The sequence below is a fragment of the Malania oleifera genome, chromosome 7, assembly GCF_029873635.1.
Source record: "Malania oleifera isolate guangnan ecotype guangnan chromosome 7, ASM2987363v1, whole genome shotgun sequence".
NCBI classification, from domain to species: Eukaryota; Viridiplantae; Streptophyta; class Magnoliopsida; order Santalales; family Ximeniaceae; genus Malania; species Malania oleifera.
In genome coordinates, this window is record NC_080423.1 from 63,068,639 (window position 1) to 63,087,150 (window position 18,512).

General features: G+C 34.9%; 1 protein-coding gene across 4 annotated transcripts in view; it reads right to left on the reverse strand.

Moving 5' to 3' along the window:
- Positions 1-747: 747 nt before the first annotated feature.
- Positions 748-18,512, reverse strand: part of LOC131160053 (cationic amino acid transporter 1-like) — a 30,720-nt gene continuing 12,955 nt past the window's right edge. For 2 of the 4 annotated variants that reach the window (XM_058115361.1, XM_058115363.1), the window contains exons 2-3: positions 7,822-7,881; positions 748-2,970 (exon numbers count right to left, since the gene is read on the reverse strand). In XM_058115361.1, coding sequence (XP_057971344.1) covers positions 1,170-2,970; positions 7,822-7,856 — 1,836 coding nt within the window. In that variant the 5' untranslated portion in view covers positions 7,857-7,881 and the 3' untranslated portion in view covers positions 748-1,169. Of the gene's footprint in view, positions 2,971-7,821; positions 7,882-7,967; positions 8,016-18,512 lie in introns of all 4 variants that reach the window. The other 2 variants (XM_058115362.1, XM_058115364.1) reach the window with 2 other exon arrangements.

Below are 18,512 nucleotides of genomic sequence, written 5' to 3' on the forward strand. Positions count from 1 at the left end.
GATACTCAATTTTCAATTCTTCGTGTAAATGGCGGTGTTGAAGGAAAATCACTACATTTGCACGATCCTGTAGGGATGTTTGATTTTCTTCTTCAATTGTACTCCCAAGATTCATAGCATTAAGGTGAATCTTAGTATCAAGTACCTATGATAGATAATTTCTTGCAGAAATATCAAGGGCAATGAATTCAAACTTTGTGAGGTTTGACATTATAAAGTTACTTTGAAAATAAATAAAAATTCAAAGTTTGGTAAATATTAAATGGAAATGTTATTCTCACAAATATCTCAACAAAAAAATAGTTAAGGACATGTACTCAAGATAAGAGATTTAGTTAATATATAAATATAGTTTGACGGAAAACTAAAGTTATATAGATAACAAGTGTTAAAGGAAACAAGATTTTTACCTTAAATAATATCAACGAAACTTGTTATACTATTAGAGAATTGATCGTACTGATAACGTATTATAAATGAAATAAAGAGGAATATAAAAAAGTTTGAAGTTATAGAAATTCAACAGTCTAATTTTTTAAGAATTACATATTGCTAATCATCTTATTATCACATTTGTTGTAAAGCATGCCATTATATAGGCAAATATATTAACATCCCAAAGGTTAATCACATAATGAATCATTATGTGAGCATATCAAAAGTTGTAACCTATTATCTAGATAGTCATCCACATAAATATATATGTTTTACAACATATGTCATACTTATCATTTTGGCAATTGAGTCTTGTGCAAAGGGAAATATTACACATTTGGAATTTATTTTTTGGATTTCTTTTTACAATGAGACTCTGAGAATAGGCTAGAAATTCTCAAAAAATAAAAATAAAAATAAAAATAAAAGGCAAAAATTAAGCCACTAAACTAAAAGTCTAAAGGAAAGCCAAAGGGGTGTGCCCCTAAAAATTAAAATACTATTATCATTGTATGTTCTCTAATTGTGCAAAGGAACATGCCAATAAACATTTATTTTTTTCCTTTTTTCTAATGCACAGCTTATTCTAGCTTACCCCAGCTTCTGCCATCCAGCTTAACCTTCTATATACAATTTAATAAAACCAGGCAAATTTTCGCATCTGAAACAGAAACTTACCTCACGTACAACAAAAATTAAAAAAATAAAAAGGCATCACTCACCCCAGACCAGGCCTAACCAGAACGCACCGACTGCTGCTCAAAAGTTCCTCCTTCCATCTGGTCATGAGATTGAGAAGAACCAGTGCTGCTGCCGGTGACATTAGCAGCGTCGTACGAAGCATGAAGAGCCACTAGCAAATAGTAAACTAGCAGTACCACCGTCCACACCGTAAACCTCACGAACGACGGCCCGTCTATCGACCCCATTATAAACACATTCATGGCTATGCACGCCGACGGTACCCACGGTACCATCGGCACCCCCCATACCTCCGCCCTTCTCGCTTCACTCACCATCGCCTTCAACCCCGCCGTCCCCACTAGCCATACCCCACCGCCCACCGCGTACCCAACCCACCCCTTCTCGCTCACCGCCCAGTACGCCGCCGTCCCTATTGACGACCCCACGATCAATACTAGAAATATTATCAGCTTGTTCCGGTCGGAATCCGCCGTCTCGCCGGCCACGTAGTACCGCCGCACGATCAGCGCCGCCGCCACCATCGAGAAGATGAACAGAGTGGATATGGAGAGGAGGTTTGACAGAACGTCCAGACTCGTGAAGAACGCCACGATGGAGTTCGCGACAGTCATCACCACGGTGGCGTTCACCGGAGTTCCCGTCCTCTCATTCACGGCGGCGAGAAATGGCGGCCCCAGGTGGGCCCTACCAATGTGCGTGAAGTACCGGGACTGGCCGATGACGTTCGCTAAAAGCACCGTTGTCATTCCCTTCAGTGCGCCCGAAGCGACGACGTATTTCGCCCAGGTCATGCCCGCCGCCTGGAACGCCACCGTGAACGGCGCGTCGACGTCAATTTGGGAGTACGGTTGCATCAAGCAAAGCGTCGCCGCCATAGCGCAGTAAACGGTTATGGTAATGAACATGGCTCCGATGAGGCCGATTGGAATATCCCGGCCCGGGTTCTTGACCTCCTCGCCGAGGGTCGCCACTCCGTCGAACCCTACGTACGCGAAGAAGAGCACGGCGGACGCTTTCAAGATTCCGCTCACGCCGTAAGGAGCAAAGGGCTCCAAGTTGCCTGCGGTCGCCTTCGAAAGCCCGACACATAGGACGAATACGACAACTCCAACATGAACAACGGTCGCTGCCAAATTGAATCGCGAAGATCCTTTAATACTTAGACATGCGCCGATGCAGACTGCAATCGAAACAAGGACAGCAATGGGATCTAGATGGTTGTAATTCTCAGAGAGTGAGGAGATATTGATACGCAAACTATTTGGATTGCGATTGCAAAGAGTTGCGAAGTATGAGGTCCAAGAACGCGCCACACTAGCACCTGCAACGATATACTCAAAGAGAATATTTCCGGCGGCAATGTAGGCGACGAAGTCGCCGAGCTCTACTCGAAGATAGGCAAAGGAGCCACCAGCGACGGGAAGATCGACAGCGAATTCAGTGTAGCAGAGGACAGAAAGGAGTGCAGCGATACCAGAAATTAAGTAGGACATGACAACAGCGGGGCCAGCAGCGTTCCGGGCGGCCTCACCGGTGAGAACGAAGATGCCAGCGCCCATGACGGCACCCACGCCGAACCAGATGAGATCCCACCAATTGAGGGTCTTCTTCATCTGGTGGTGGCTGCGAGCGCGGACCTCATGAAGTTCGAGGTGGTCGTGGGAGCGAGAGAGGAGGCGATCTTTGAACCGTTTCCTGGTGTTGCGTAGGGCATGGAGGTAGGTTTTCCAGCTCTGAAATGACTCCTCTGGCAAGAAGTCTTGTTTGCTGAGCAAGCAACTGCTCCTTCTCTTGCTTGAATCTTGGCTGTTGCCGGTCGCCATTGTTGTTCTGTGTATTGAAGAGAGATAAAAAGTAATTAATTGAAAGCACTCGTCAGATACACACGAGGAATTGCAATTTAATATATATGAAATTCTGTTAGATTATGCCAAACTAAAAACTTGAGACGGGTGGAAGAGAAATAAAAGGGGGTTTGGAGAGAGAAAATCAACCTAACTCAATCTTATCCCAACAAAATCGGGATTCAAAATGGACTAGATTTAAACTTTAAGTTCATCAAATTCTTTTCGTTTTCTTTTCAATTGGTCTTCTAAAATTATTTTCAATTTACAAGTTAATTATTTTGTAATAATAATATTGACAAATTATGAATTACAAAAAAAAAAAAAAAAATTATAAGCAATTTAGCACATTTTTATTTTCTTCTTGACTCTCCATATCCTTTTAAAAAAAGCAAATTTAAAACTAGGAGAAATGGAAAAAATGAGACAAATTATAATCATCCATTCATCATTCTTATGTTTTTTAAAAACTTTTTAGTATTCACAAATTATTATTTAATATTTTTAACGTAAATATATATAGGTAATTAATAAACTAATTTTATATTTAAAATTGAAAATATCTTCATAACTCTCCCTCATTTTCCAAAAAATATAAGAATTGATAAAAATAATTTGAATTCTAAAATCCTAAATTATATCCAAAACTTCTTAACTTTACTGAAACAAAGATTTGTGTCATGGAGCATTCACCTGCATTGCATGCCCAAAGTAAGTAAAAAAAAAATTAAAAATACAATTTTAAAAATTACTTTCTATAGCTGATTTTAAAAAAGTAATAATAATAAAAAACATAAAAGAAAAAAAATTAGCTTATGTTTTTCTTTGACTATTAAAGTAATCTACCAATTTATCATAATAGCAAACTTCTTTTACCTTTTTCAATAAAAATACCAAAGTTTTAATCATGAGTTTATGTGGTGTCATGTTTCGTACATAAGTACAATAATTCAAACTTTATACTCAGTATGCATACAGATGATTATAGTTAGTAGTTGATGATAAAAATAAGGGTAAAACACACTAATCTCTTCTAAAGTTTATATCTTTTTCACAAATTTTAGGAGAAGTGTTTGAAAATTTTGAAATCTCAGAGGAGGCCATTAAAATTTTTGAAGTCTCAAGAAAGGTACCTATCTTTTTATAAAATCTTAGAAGATGTTAGTGTCTTTTGCTCTAAAAACAACTATCAATGCTCCTCTCTATAAATAGTGAAGATAAAAAGAGTTTAACTAAAAAAATATTAGGTATATATACTAAGCGCACAAGCCAACATGATGATTGATATATTGAGCCCAATATAGTATTGCCACATTTTCATTACACGTTATCACAAATGTACATCAAATCATGTACATACATAATAGGATATGATTGGCTCTCGATGTACCAATATGTGATCCTCCAATTTTTTTTCCTCTTTTTTAGTCCAGTGAAAGCTCATTAAAGAGTTGGGCTAAACAACAACGATTATATATAGCATATTAATTCAGTATTTTTTTTTTTGACTCCTCTAATGATTGAATCCTAAAACCTAAAATATAGAAAATTGCAATTTTTAATCACTAAATATTTTCTAGCATACAAGTATCAACCTTACACTGTAAAAGCAAGATTAACTAGGCATCTCTGCTATGAATAAGATATTGGTATGGATATCAAATGAAATTACATATGCAGTGGATCAAGTGTGAAACCTTTCAATGTAAAGCAAGATTGTTAGTTCATGCTCTGTGGGTCATGTGCAAGTCATGCTCTCCCCCTCTATATATATATGACTGAGAATTTATTTGGTATCAGTTATGTTTTTTGTTTTTATTTTTGTGTAGCAAAGAAATAGATTATGAGAACATGTTTGCTTAAATGATCAAATTTCTATTTTTATTTTTGATTTTTAATTGTTTTCAAAAAAATCACAAAAACCAAATTAAAATTTTTGTGGATTAGTTCATTTTTAAAATATATTTTATTAAAATTTAAATAAAATAACCATATGAATTTAAAATACAATTGAAATAAAAATATCCATAAATTTTCAATAAAATTTTTAAAAATAGAACCCATTTAAGAAATTAACTATTTTTCAATTTGTCATGTACAGAAGAATTGTTCGTATAAATTGAATTCTAAATATTATAAAGTAAAATAGTTACATTAATTTTTTTAATATTATTTTGAATTTTGTTACTTTTATTAAATTAGTCTTTTTTTTTTTTTGTGATTTGATTCAAGGACAAAAATGACTAGTTGTTCAATTAAGTTTTATACTTGTTTTAGTTTTAAAAAAAGGTGTTAGTTTTCAATTTTTAGTTTGTATTTTGGTTTTTAAGGCTTTTTTTTTTATTTTCTAATTTTTAGTTTTATAATTTTTAACAACAATACCAAGCTATTAGACCACAAGGATCACCCACCTACACCATTGTTGACACCTTATTTTATTCGAGACCAATTTACCCAAAATTGGAACTAATTAGGGGTTAAAAGAGTAACTCATGAATCAATAGGAGCTCCAGAGCAGTTGAAATCTAGTTCTCGTTTCCAATATTTCAATATGAAAATCTTGCATTTATGGTAGTGTAGGGTCTTAATTTTGTGATTTGACGCTCGTTTAATCAAGAAAGGAAACTTATCCTTATTTTAGTTGAAAATTGGAGAAGGATAAGGTAGAAAGAGTGCCGGCCCAAACAACCCATTGGACGTGAAAGGTAACTCATTTTAAGATTTGGGGCATTTTTGGAAGAAGTGAAAGAGGCAAGCCCTAACTTTGCTCTATTTAAAAGGGCATAAGCTTTAAAGAAGAGAGAACAAGAGAAGGAGTGTATGTTCCCCCAAGAGAGAGAGAGAGCAAATTAAAGAGAAGAAATGAGAAGTAAGGAAGAGAAAAGGAGGAAAAGAAGAAGAAATGTTTGGAATTTAGAGCTTGAAGATTCAAACTAGGATAAAGGAGGGATTATTGGAAGGTGAAAGAGATCAAAACTTCAAGAAGATCAAGGTAAGTCTCTCATTCTCCAATTCCTCTTTTCATGATTTCTTAAGATTAAGAATGCATGAATGTTTATGTATCAAAATCTTCTTATTTACATGCCAAAGGTAATATAAAAATGGCCCCTAGGCATAAGTTCAAGTGGTAAGGAGGTTTACCAGACGGTTTTGGACAAAGGTAAAGTCTGGGGTTCAAACCCTACTGCCTGCAGCGCACATCTGTGATTTACCTCCTACGTGTTGGCTGAGGGCACAACTGGCGTAGGTATGAGATTAGTCAGGTGTGTAAGCCCAGGAAACCGGCAGATGTATCCAAAAAAAAAAAAGGTAATATAAAAATGTATTCTTTAACACATGTGTTAAAGCTGCAATTTTTTTTTTTGGCAAATACTACATTAAAGGCATGATTTTAGGGTTTGATTACACATGGTTGGCCATTGAAGCATGCGTTAAGGGTGTTTGTAATTCAAGATAAGCTAGTCTAGGTTTGGCATGGAAATCAAAGTAAAGATGGGATCTTTAGGTCATGTTAGTGTTTAGGGTTGAAAAAGTCTTAACAAGAAAAGAAAAGAATAACAAACAAGTGGCCGGAACACTTGGTTGGCCGGAAAAAAGAAATAGGGAGAGAATTTGTTTAAAAAGGTTTTTTTATGTTCACGAATCCATAAAAAGACCAAAAAGGAATAAAGGGAAGTCTGGAGGGTCAGAATAAGTAAAAAATCAGACAAAACAAGCATGTGAATATGTCAAACCATCCTTGACACCATTATCACTAGTGATAGTCACGATTGGTAGGTTTTCAGGCCATATTTTTTTTTGGTCAAAAAAGAGTCTTGAGACCATGAGAATTTGAAGGGTGGTGGTCCGACAATTTTATTTTGTTTTTGTCGAAACAGACCAAAGTGAGGTGTTACAATCAGCAGCGTCATTTAGGGTTCTAATAGCTTGTTGAAACTTGGCCAGAGAAGACAACCAGTACTGTCGGCTTCATTTTCTAACTATCATGTCATGTGATCATCATGTGACTATTTAAAATGGTTCACGTGGACCAATTTTCTGATCAAACCTATTTTTTTAATTATTTTATTTATTCATTTAATTTTAAATATGTTTTCATATTGAAAAAAAATCAAGGAAAATTACTCTTTCATCTCAACAAATTATGAAAAGTAGGAGACAACAAAAAATTCTATGTTATATTTTAAAATAAATCTTAATTTATTTTATTTATTTACTATCTTATTTATTTTTCATTTTAATTGGGCTATTGCTAATTTTAAAAATATTTTCTTGTAAGTTTTTCTTCAAATTTCTATTTGCTAATTTGAAGGAGCCCCTTTGCAACATTTAGGGATTTTTAGTTGGATTTTTTTTCTTTTTAAATATTTTTTATTAATATTTCTTACATTTTCTCATATTTTTAGCCTTTATAAATTGATAAAAAATTCACAAAAATTACAAAAAAAAAAAATCCTGAAAAATACCAAACTACAAAGAGGTTTTTAGTCTATTTTTGAGGTTTCAAAAGTGTTCTAAATTATCCTCATTTGAGTGAGAAACTTAAGGCATGTATGAAAAATGAGCCTTGGTAGTCCCCAATACTTCATTTAGTGCATGTTTATCTATTTGTAAATGTTTGGATGATTGAATAATACTCTTATAATGTGTGTTTTTGCTAAATTGTATATGATACCCCAATAACATGTGACGTTGTTTGCTATGATTTGGTTGTGACCTGTTGGGAAGTGTATTGAATCTTTACTTGAATGTGGAATGATCTAAATGAATGAAAAAACCTTAAAAAACTTTAATGAACCCCACGACAGACCTTAATTAGATAGTGTCTTGTGCATACCTTAGAGGATCTCGAGGAGTGAGGGTAATTGTCATCTTGTGCACGGGGTTGACTCGATATCTAATGGAGAGTAAACATATATCAAAGCACATTCACACAATAAAATTCATTCTACGATGGACCTCAAGGTGGTGTCATGTGCATACCTTTGAGGATTTTCAGGTGAGGATAATCACCACCTTTTGCAGGTTCATCTAATATAATTAAGGTCGATAAATGTCAAAATAAAAGAATTAAAGTATTGATAGGTTGAATTCCAAGGTAAGTTAATTAGTTAGGTAACGTTTGTAGAATGGGTGTATAAGGGGCTAGTACCTTCCATTCACATAACCGCACTCCCAAACTTAACTCTGGTGTGTAGACCATTAACTATTCGTTCCTTAGACCTTAGGTTAGTTATGTGACCAAATGATCATTAGTAAATTATTAGATGTTCTAATTTCACTTAGAATAAAGTAGGTTCATGGTGACTTCGTTGACATGTTATTGAACCACATATCATCCTTAAAATACAAATATTATATTTCAAGTTCATGACTCGTTTCAAGGTGGTTTGAAGTTTCACCTTGATAGAGGCGAGCCTTCATAACATGTTGACAACCACAATTAGTAAAGAGAACAAACTTAAAAAGGTAAAAGAATACAAGAAATTTATGTGTTTCAATACTAGGCCTATGTCCGCAGACAATTTAGTAAGTTTACTATCAAGGCTAGAGAAACACAAGAGAGTATTACTTACCTCCACACAATTGTGAAAACCCTAGCCCTTCCTAACCCAAGAAAAGAAATTTTTGTAGGACAAAGAACCGAATGTTAACCCCTTTTATAATTCAATCTCTTTTGAGCTTACACTCACACTCTATCCACATGCCACACTTTATACAAACCCAAGATGTATATAATGTTTAACCACCTAATTAATAATAATGCCTTAATTTCCAAGACAATTCTCTATAAAGTCTAGACATGAATTTAAAAGATACTTTTATAGGCTAGGAAAGTTGACCTATACACATCATATGAAGAGTCTTCAATTTGAGGAAGAAAACGCCAAGTTGCAAAGTCAACATGCATACCTTAGCTTGGAAAGATATGCATCCATTTACCAAAATTAATTAATGACTTGAAAATAAGCTTGGCATGATCAACTTCCAAAAATCTTCTTTTCCTTCCATTTTTATTTTTTATATTTATTTTATTTTATTATTTGTATTAGTTGGTCCTACCACATGTGCAAGACCAACCCAAAAAATCTCCACTTCATGCACACATGGTACATCATCAAGCTTTTATCCTTCATGTTCATAAAGTCCCCATTTGCTGACTAACAAACTACCAAATTTACCTTGATTTGAAACATAGAGAAGATCCATGTGGTTTAATCTACTCTATTGGAAATATCACCACCTTTCTCCCAAAGTGAACTTTTGATTTGTTGACTCCCACCACCTTTAACTTTCTTGAAAAGAACATTCTTTTTTCCATGCACTTGAACTACCCACGTTTTTCATTAATGTCTACCTTTTAACTTGTACAAGTTTCCTTCTCAAGATTTTTTTTAATCAACCCAAGAACACCTTTTGAAGTTTAAATATGCCTAACTTGACCAATGAACCTATACACTCTCAAATATAATTCCGAGAGTGAAATCAAGTTTCTTTTGAGTTTGGTATATATGTACATAACATTTTCAAGAGAGTTCTGACACTGCCATCACACATTTTTATTTCAACATAACCACCTTTGATTTTGAGTTGTTTCCTATCATTATGTAAATATCCTCGCATATATCAAAATAATGAAACCATGATAAATGTGAATACATATGATGAGTAGCACCACTATCAAGAATCTACTTTTTATAAGTGCTAGAACCCTAATAGGAATGTAGACTTCATTATCACTGATGGCAATAGACTCTTCCACTTGATTTGCTTCACCTCCATGTTTTTTTATTGGTTCATTTTATTCAAAAATTCCTTCTTGACATGCACTTCCTTTCCACAATGCCAATAAACAATTCTACCATTTGGGGTTTTTGAATGACTTTTTTATTATGTTTGATATTCACTTGACTATCTTCTAGTAACAATAACTTCATTTCCACTAAACTTAGAGCTTTCTATTGTCACACTCCTCCAAAGTTCATTAGCTAATAGTGCATTGTCACATCATGGGTTTTCATAGAGTAACTAAAGTTAACAATGAGATGATCATAACTATCCAACAACCCAGAAAGCAAAGTTACTGCCTTGTTCCCATCTTTCAACATCATACCATTTCTCTATAATTGAATTAGAATGTCATGGAAAGCAATCAAGCTATCCAAGACTTTGACACCTTCAATTATCTTCAAGGAACAAAGCTTTCTTTTTAGGAGAATATGATTGAAGAAAAATTTAGTTTGGTACAAGATTTCCAATTTCTCCCACAAGTTCGTAGTCATCTTCTCACATTTTATATTGAACAAGATGTCATCCAATAAACATGAACAAACTGTAGAAACAACTCTCATGTCCATTTATCTCCAATAATCATCAGACATCTTTTTCAGCTTCTCCTCCTTCTTGAGCAAAGCTTTGTGTTGCCTAATTAGTTATACCAACACATCATGAACCTTAAACTTCCATAGTTCAAAGTTCCTTTTGCCATCAAATTTCTCCACCTTGAACCAAAAGCTGGCAACCTCCTCCACCTTTTTTCCTTCAAGCAATTTTGTCAAACTCTTCATTAATGAAAATTTTAGCTTTGATACTACTTTACTAGGCCACAAGGACTACCCTACATCGCAATTGGTAAAGTGATAATGGAATTACAAGAAATAAAAGAACACAATAAATTGATGGGTGGAGGTGACTCACTCAATCACTAGTTGTGATTGAAACTCAGTGAGGATTGCACTCAACGTACTGCAAAACAATTAATTTCAATAATAAATTGGAAGTAAATTACAGAGGAAAATCTCAATACAAAATCTCTCACTAGTTATTCACCCTCTCTACACAACATATTACATTACACACATGCACACATCTAGTTATGGCAAAAATGAATGGTAGGTCGATATTAATTTCAACAAAATTGGCTGGTAGGTGGAGTAGGTTGCCTTCAGTTCAGAAAATTCAACAATATTGGGCTGGTTGGTGGAGTAGCTATCGACCAAGTTTGCTGCCACGATCCCACCATTAAGTTTAGTCTTCAACATCCCCCCCCCCCCAAAATTAAACTTGACTCTCCTGACTTTGTCATTCCAAGCATTGTATTCAATCTTGCAAAAATATCACGCCTGAGTGATTTCGTGAAAATATAAGCAATCTGATCATACGTTCTGCAAAACATAAGCTCGACTTCTTTCTTCTAGATATGCCCCCTGATAAAATGATACCGAGTATCAATATGTTTGCTTCTTTCATGGTAAACTGGATTTTTCGTAAGTGTAATCGCTAATCGATTGTCGATGTAGACTTTTGTGGGGTCATCTTAGATAAATCCTAGATACTTCAGTACATTCCTGGTCCATATACCATGACAAATAGTTAAGCTGACAGCAACATATTCATCTTCACATGATGACAATGTTACGATACGTTACTTCTTTGATAACCATGTAAACGCTATATCTCCCATGAAGAATGTGAATCCAATAGTGTTTTTTCTTTCATTAAGATCTCTTCCCTAATCGCTATCTAAATAATCGATAAGTTTACAATTTCCTCTTGATGAATAAAACATGCCATCAGTGATAGTACCCTTGGCATAGTAGAGTATCCTCTTTGTTGCATTCAAATGGGACTGATTAGGAGTCTCCATGTACCTACTGACAAGTCTAACTCCATAGAGTATGTCTGGTTTGGTGCACGTCAAATACCTCAAGCTTCCAACCAAACTCTTGAAATATGTGGGGTCAACATTTCCTTGCTCATTCTTTCTTAACTCCAATCCCGTTTCAATCAGAGTTGTCATAGGAATGCATTTTTCCATCCCAAACTTCTTAGTACTTCTTTTACATAGTGGCTCTAGGAGATGAAGATTCCCTTCTTGCTTTGAACGACTTCTATGCTAAGAAAATGAACCATCTGGTTAATATTCGTCATTTTGAATTCTTTGACTATGCTCCTCTTAAAAACGGTAAACATCTCTGGATTTTTTACGGTGAAAATTAGATCATCAATATAGAGGCAGACAATCAACATGCTTCCGTTTGTCTCCATCTTCATGTACAGTTGATACTCATAGGGACACCTCTCAAATCCATTCTTCTGGAAATAGTCATCAATCCTCATGTTTCATGCATGAGGTGCCTACTTCAAGCCATAGAGTGCTTTGTTCAGTTTGTACACTTTATCTTCTTTACCCTTCTTCACATATCCAGGTGGCTGATCAATATAGATCAATTCTTCCGAAAAACCGTTCATAAATGCTGATTTCACATCCATCTGGTAAATATTCTATCCAATTTGTGTTGATAGTGAAATTAGTAATCTAATAGTTTCAAGCCTGGCAACCGGGGCAAAGATTTCTCCATAATCAATCCCTTATTTTTACTTGTAGCCTTTGGTGACAAGTCTTACTTTGTATCTTTGGACTTCTCTTTGAGTGTTTTTATTGGTCTTGTAGACCCATTTCACACCAATGGATTGAATCTCCTTATCCATCGTTTTTCTCCATTTGTCTTCTACGTTAGCCTCCTCAAAGCTAACCGGGCTGCTGGTCAACAATAGACAATATAGTGTAACATACTCTTTTATTGGTTCTGTAAATTCATACAGATCAATTAGATTACATGCTCCCCTAGGACTCATTTATGAGATTTCATGCTCAATTGGTGATGGAGCTTCATTCTTCCGTGGTGAACCATGTGGAGGTGTCTGCAGCTCGGGAACTTGTGACTCGATAGCCACTTCTCTTGTCTGCGTGAGTTCTTTTCCTTCAAGCATCAACTCCACATCTTTGGAAGATTCAGCCTGGTCCCACTTTTAGGATTCATTTTCTTCAAAAATGACATCCCTACTGTGAATAACTTTCTTGTTGATGGGATTGTATAGTTGATATCCTATGGTTCTGTCGCCGTATCCAACAAGGATATATTTCTCTCCTTTATCTTCCAAATTTGTCCTTCTTGCCTCTAGGATCTTAGCGAAGGCTATGAAACCAAACATTCTAGGATGACTCACACTGGGTTTGTGAGTACTCGTGGTTTTATGTGGTTTTTTTGTATCAAGACTCTTCGTAGGACACCTGTTAATCAAATAAATTGCACATGATATTGCTTCTGTACAAAAACTCTTGTGCACATTCTTATCCTTTAACATGCTCCTGGCCATGTAAAGGATCGTGCAGTTCTCCTTCTCAGCTACACCGTTCAACTGGAGAGTCTGGGTCGGTGTGAACTATTTTTGAATCCTTTGTTGTCAAACGAATTTCAGGAAAGTTTCATCCTTGTACTCTCCTCCTTGGTTTGATTGGAGTGACTTGATGCAATGGCCACTTTGTTTCTCCACAAGAGCTTTGAACTCCTTGAACTTATCAAACACCTCTGACTTCCTCTTCAGGAAGTAGACCCAAGTCTTCCTACTATAATCGTCAATGAAGGAGAGGAAGTATCGGTTCTATTCATTTAAAAATAGCCTCAATGGACCACACATGTCTATGTGAACTAGCTAGAGCGGCATGGTAGATCTCCAGTTGGCTTGCTTTCCAAAGCTATTTCTGTGTTTCTTGCTCATAACATAGCTTTCATATGACACATTTGGGTGGTGGATGTTGGGTAAGCCTTTCACCATCTTCTTGCTTCCCAACTGTTTCAAACTTTCAAAATTCAAATGTCCGTACCTGAGATGCCATAGCTAGTGTTTGAGGATGGAGCGCAAACATCTTGGCGTATCATGTTGAATGGCGAGCCTAAACATTCGATTCTTTGCCATTTGTACTCGAGTAACAAGCTTACCTCGAGCATCTTTTATCACCATCTACTTATCTTTAAAGCTAATTCGGTAGCCTTTTTTCACAAGTTGTCCAATACTCAATATATCAGTCTCCATGGCAGGCACATAGTATATGTTGGAGATAAAAGCATGGTCTTCATCCTTCCTCTTGATTAGGACGTTTCCCCTTCTTTAAATTGGGACTTTAGAGAGATCACCAAATGATATCTCTCTCTGAACTTTCTCATCAAGTTCAGTAAACAGGTTCTTTCTTCCAGTCATGTGATTGCTGGCTCCAGAGTCAAGGTACCAAACATTTTGGTCTTAGTGGGTTGAATTGTGTGTCGGCCATCAGCATCAACGATTCTCCTTCGGCTTTCTCCTTTCCTCCAACGTTAGCATTTTCATTTACTTCGTGATTTTGAGGATTACCTCTTCACTCATTATTGTAGTACCATACTTGTGACAGTTGTAGCACTGAACATTTCTCTTGTCTACGTTTGAACGATTATTGTATCCCTCTCTTCTTCCTTGTCCTCTGCCTCGTGGGAGATAGTTTTGTTGATTGTGTCCTTTAGTGGGATCTTTTCCGTCTCTGCCACCTTCTCTGGATTCAAAACTTCCAAAACTTCTTCCACAAGATCCTCGGTCTCGTCTTCTTCCTCGTTGTGACGTCCCCCCTTTGTCGTATCTATCTGCAGTGAGGACAACTACGTTTGGAGGGCTTGCTCCAGTGCTTTATCTTCACTCCTTCTATTGAATTTTTGCTCATGGGCTTGGAGTGAATCCACAAGTTCTTCTACGGACATGGTTTTTAGATCTTTTGTTTCTTCCATGGTCACAATTATATAATCAAATTTTGGATTCAAAGATCACAAAATTTTCTCACAAATTCTCTTATCGTTGAGAGTCTCTTCATTTCTTCTCAAATGATTTGATACTACCATAACTCGTGTATAGTAGACAATAGATTCAGTAGATTTCATTTTAAATATTTGAAATCGCCTCACAATGTTTGAAGACGAATCTTCTTCACTTTGTTTTCACTTTGGTGTGTTCGATGGAGAGAGTCTCAAACTTCTTTGGATGTCTTGGTGGAGGCGATGATTTCGAACATGGCCTCATCAAGGCCTTGGTAGATTATGGATTTTGCCTTACAATCCTTCTTTTGATCAGCTCACAAGATTATTCTTTGAGCGTCAGACATAGTTGTTTCATATTATTTTGATGGGGCTTCTCTATACCCATCTTCAACAATGTCTATGACATCCTAAGCACCTAGTAATACTCTCATTTGAATAGACCAATTGTCATAGTTCTCCCGTGTCAGCTTTAGAATAACAGCTTGTGTAGTACCATTAGCCATTAGATTTAATATATCAAAAAACAGAGCGATGGGGATAGATTTTGGCAAATCTGATGCCACCAATGTGTTCAAAAGGTCAAAAAACTTTTGGAGCTAGTTGTGGGTTACAAAGAACTGGTTTAAAAATCACTGAACTGGGTAAAAGAAGTTTTGGACCCTTTTTTTTTTAAACGGTTTGACTTAACAGAGTTTAACGGCATCAAATATTATTGTTAGGACACATGGCGCATTCTACCTGTGCCGCGTGTTGGAGACTGAGTGCGGGTCGGTCAGCTGAGTCGGGTTGGGTAGTGCTCGCGGGGCTAGTTTTGGGTTGCTGGGTCGGGCAATGGATCGGGTGTCAGGGTCGGATCACATTAGTCGGGTGAAGAAGACGCGTGTGGGCGTGTGAGGGGGGTGGCGTCAACGGTTAGTATCCTTGCCGGCGCATGCAGTGTGTGTGAAGGGCATTGTTTTGTCTGTTGACTGTAGCCCTTGGCAACTAGGTGAGCTTTGTATCGGTCGATGGATGTATTAGGATTGTATTTGATCTTAGTCTTAGACAGCTTGTGGAGAAAGGCTACCGATTAGCCTTAAAGATGAGCAGATGGTGATAATAGATGATTGAGGTAAGCTTATTACTTGAGTACAAATGGAAAAGAATTGAATGTTTCCGCTCACCATTCAACATAATACACCAAGGGTTTGGCAAATTCTGGGAAACTTGATTCTCTTATACCACTAATGGGAAGAGGTGACTCACTCAATTACTGGTTGTGATTGAAACTCAGTGAGGATTACACTCAATTGCAAAACAATTAATTTCAATAATAAACTGGAAATAAATTACAAAGGAAAATCTCAATACAAGATCTTTTACTGGTTATTCACCCTCTCTACACCACATATTACATTACAAACAAACACACACACGCACACACATCTATTTATAGCAAAGGATGAATGGTAGGTTGATATTAATTTCAACAAAATTGGTTGTTAGGTGGAGTAGGTTGCCTATAGTTCAAAAAAATCAACAATATCGGGCTGGATTGGTGGAGTAGCTGCTGACCAAGTTTTGCTGCTACCGTCCCACCATCAAGTTTAATTTTCAACATAAATTACACATTTTGGTACTAGGCCTACATCCACGGGCAATTCGGTAAGTTTGCTATCAAGTTGTGGACAAAATACAACAAGAGAATATAATTTCTCTCCCCACAATTGTGAAAAATCTGCATCCCTTTCCTAACTCGCGAAATGAAATTTGTGTAGGAGAAAGAATCCAAAGTCAACCCTTTTACAATTCATTATTTCTTGAACTTAAACTTACTTTACTATATCCATATGACAATGCGACCCACTTCTTATATAAACCCACTGATGATTATTGGGGTTATAATCTCTAGTGACAACCTTTTGTCTTAGTTAATAATGCCCAATATATGTAGAGCACAAAAGGTCACCGAAGCTTGACTCTAGGAAAACTCCTCTTAACACTTAATTCAATAGGCTAATCAAGAAGAGGTGGGAGCTATCACATGAGTTAGGATTTCACTACACACTTACCTCATTTGTCCTCCCCTTTTGTATTCTAATACAAGCTGCCCATTAACTCCGATGATAGGATATCAACATCTATCCATGATTATAGTTTATCATTAGTTTCATTTGATTTTTGATATTTTTAACATTCCTAAGAATGAAATGTTATGGACATCACATTTCTTCATTTGTTTGGTGTTAAAATATAATGTTTTAGGAATTTAATTAATATATTTTTTTAAAATAATATTATTATCAAAGGAGACACCAAACAAGATGCTTAGAAACTCCAAAAGGAAGAACAGAAAAAGGTGAGGATAAAGACCTCCCAAAACAAAACAAAGTACGTAAGAATAATTCCCAAACTATAAAAAACCACCCTAACCCTGCAAGCAGACACGAAAATCTTCCCTTATTAACATTTATTTTCATTTTTTAAATGTTATTTAAAAATCTAAAATTAATAATATATATATATTTCGCTTTTTCGGCTCGAGAAATGCATTGTTAGAATTGGCTTGGAATGCCAAGCGGATCTAACTAATGATATTTGCAACACTAATAATAATACGGGAAGAGTTGGAAAAAAGGCAAAAACATTATCTAAGATTTCAAGAATCACACAGCCCCTCTCTAAAATTTTAAAATTTCCAATAACTTCCCATGATGTTTGTTTTTTAGGACATTTATATCTCTCAAAAAGGCTTTTTCTTTTTTAAATCATATATAAAGGAAGGTTTGGGTCATTTTAACAAATTTTGAGGGAGATTTATGGAACTTTTAAATCTTAGGGGAAGTCCTTTTCTTTTTGCCAAAACCTTAAAAGGAGGATGATCAATTTCTTTCAACCAAATAACAAAAATTCAAATAATACAATTAGTTAATAATCAATATTTATAAAAGATATTAATAAATGTTAGCAATTATATGATAACTAGTAAAACTAGCCCACGCTTCGTGTTGGGCAGACATATGTAATTCAATAATTAGTTTTAACAATAATAATAGAATTTAACACATTATTTTACATCATTTGCTCATTGAAATTATGAAATATTGATAAATTTGTATGAATAATATAATCTATTTATAAAAATTGCATGTAGTACATAAATTTTTAAAAATGTCACTGAAATGTACATATGATATAATTTATTATTAGCAGACCGATTTAAATAGAATTAATTGAGAAAAATGAAATAAAAATGTAGACCATACTAATATTGAATGAGGATTTAAAATATATAAAATTTGAATAAAAATTCAAATACTTTATATTATAACATATGAGAAGTTGAACATAAATTTACATGTGTTTATGTATTTATATATAATTGTAATATGTTTTTATTGGAAACTTTTGGTGAAAAGTAGGTGAGAAAAATTGTATTGTATTATATTTATTGTACTAAATCGTTTAAACATAATTCCAATCACTTATTCTAATTTTAATGTATGTGATGTATGCAAATAGAAATGTAACACAATATATATATATATATATATATATATATATTTCTATATTTTATTAGTAACATAAATTAATTTAATTCCAATCAATTATTCTAATTTTAATGTATATAATATATGTAAACAAAAATGTAACAGAGTATATATATTTCTATATTTTTTTAATAATGTAAATTAAAATTAATTCTATAATTTTAGTGGATGTAAATATAAAACTAAATATAAAGAAAGTTGGAACAAATAATTTAAATTAACTTTGTAATATAAAAATGTTAAGAAAGAAAGTGATGAAAAGTTGTTGAATTAAGACAGTAAAATTCTGAAATTTTTTAAATTTGTCTCATAAAAGAAAGAAATGAATTTGAAAAATTAATAGAAAATTTAATGGAGAGAGAGAGAGAGAGAGA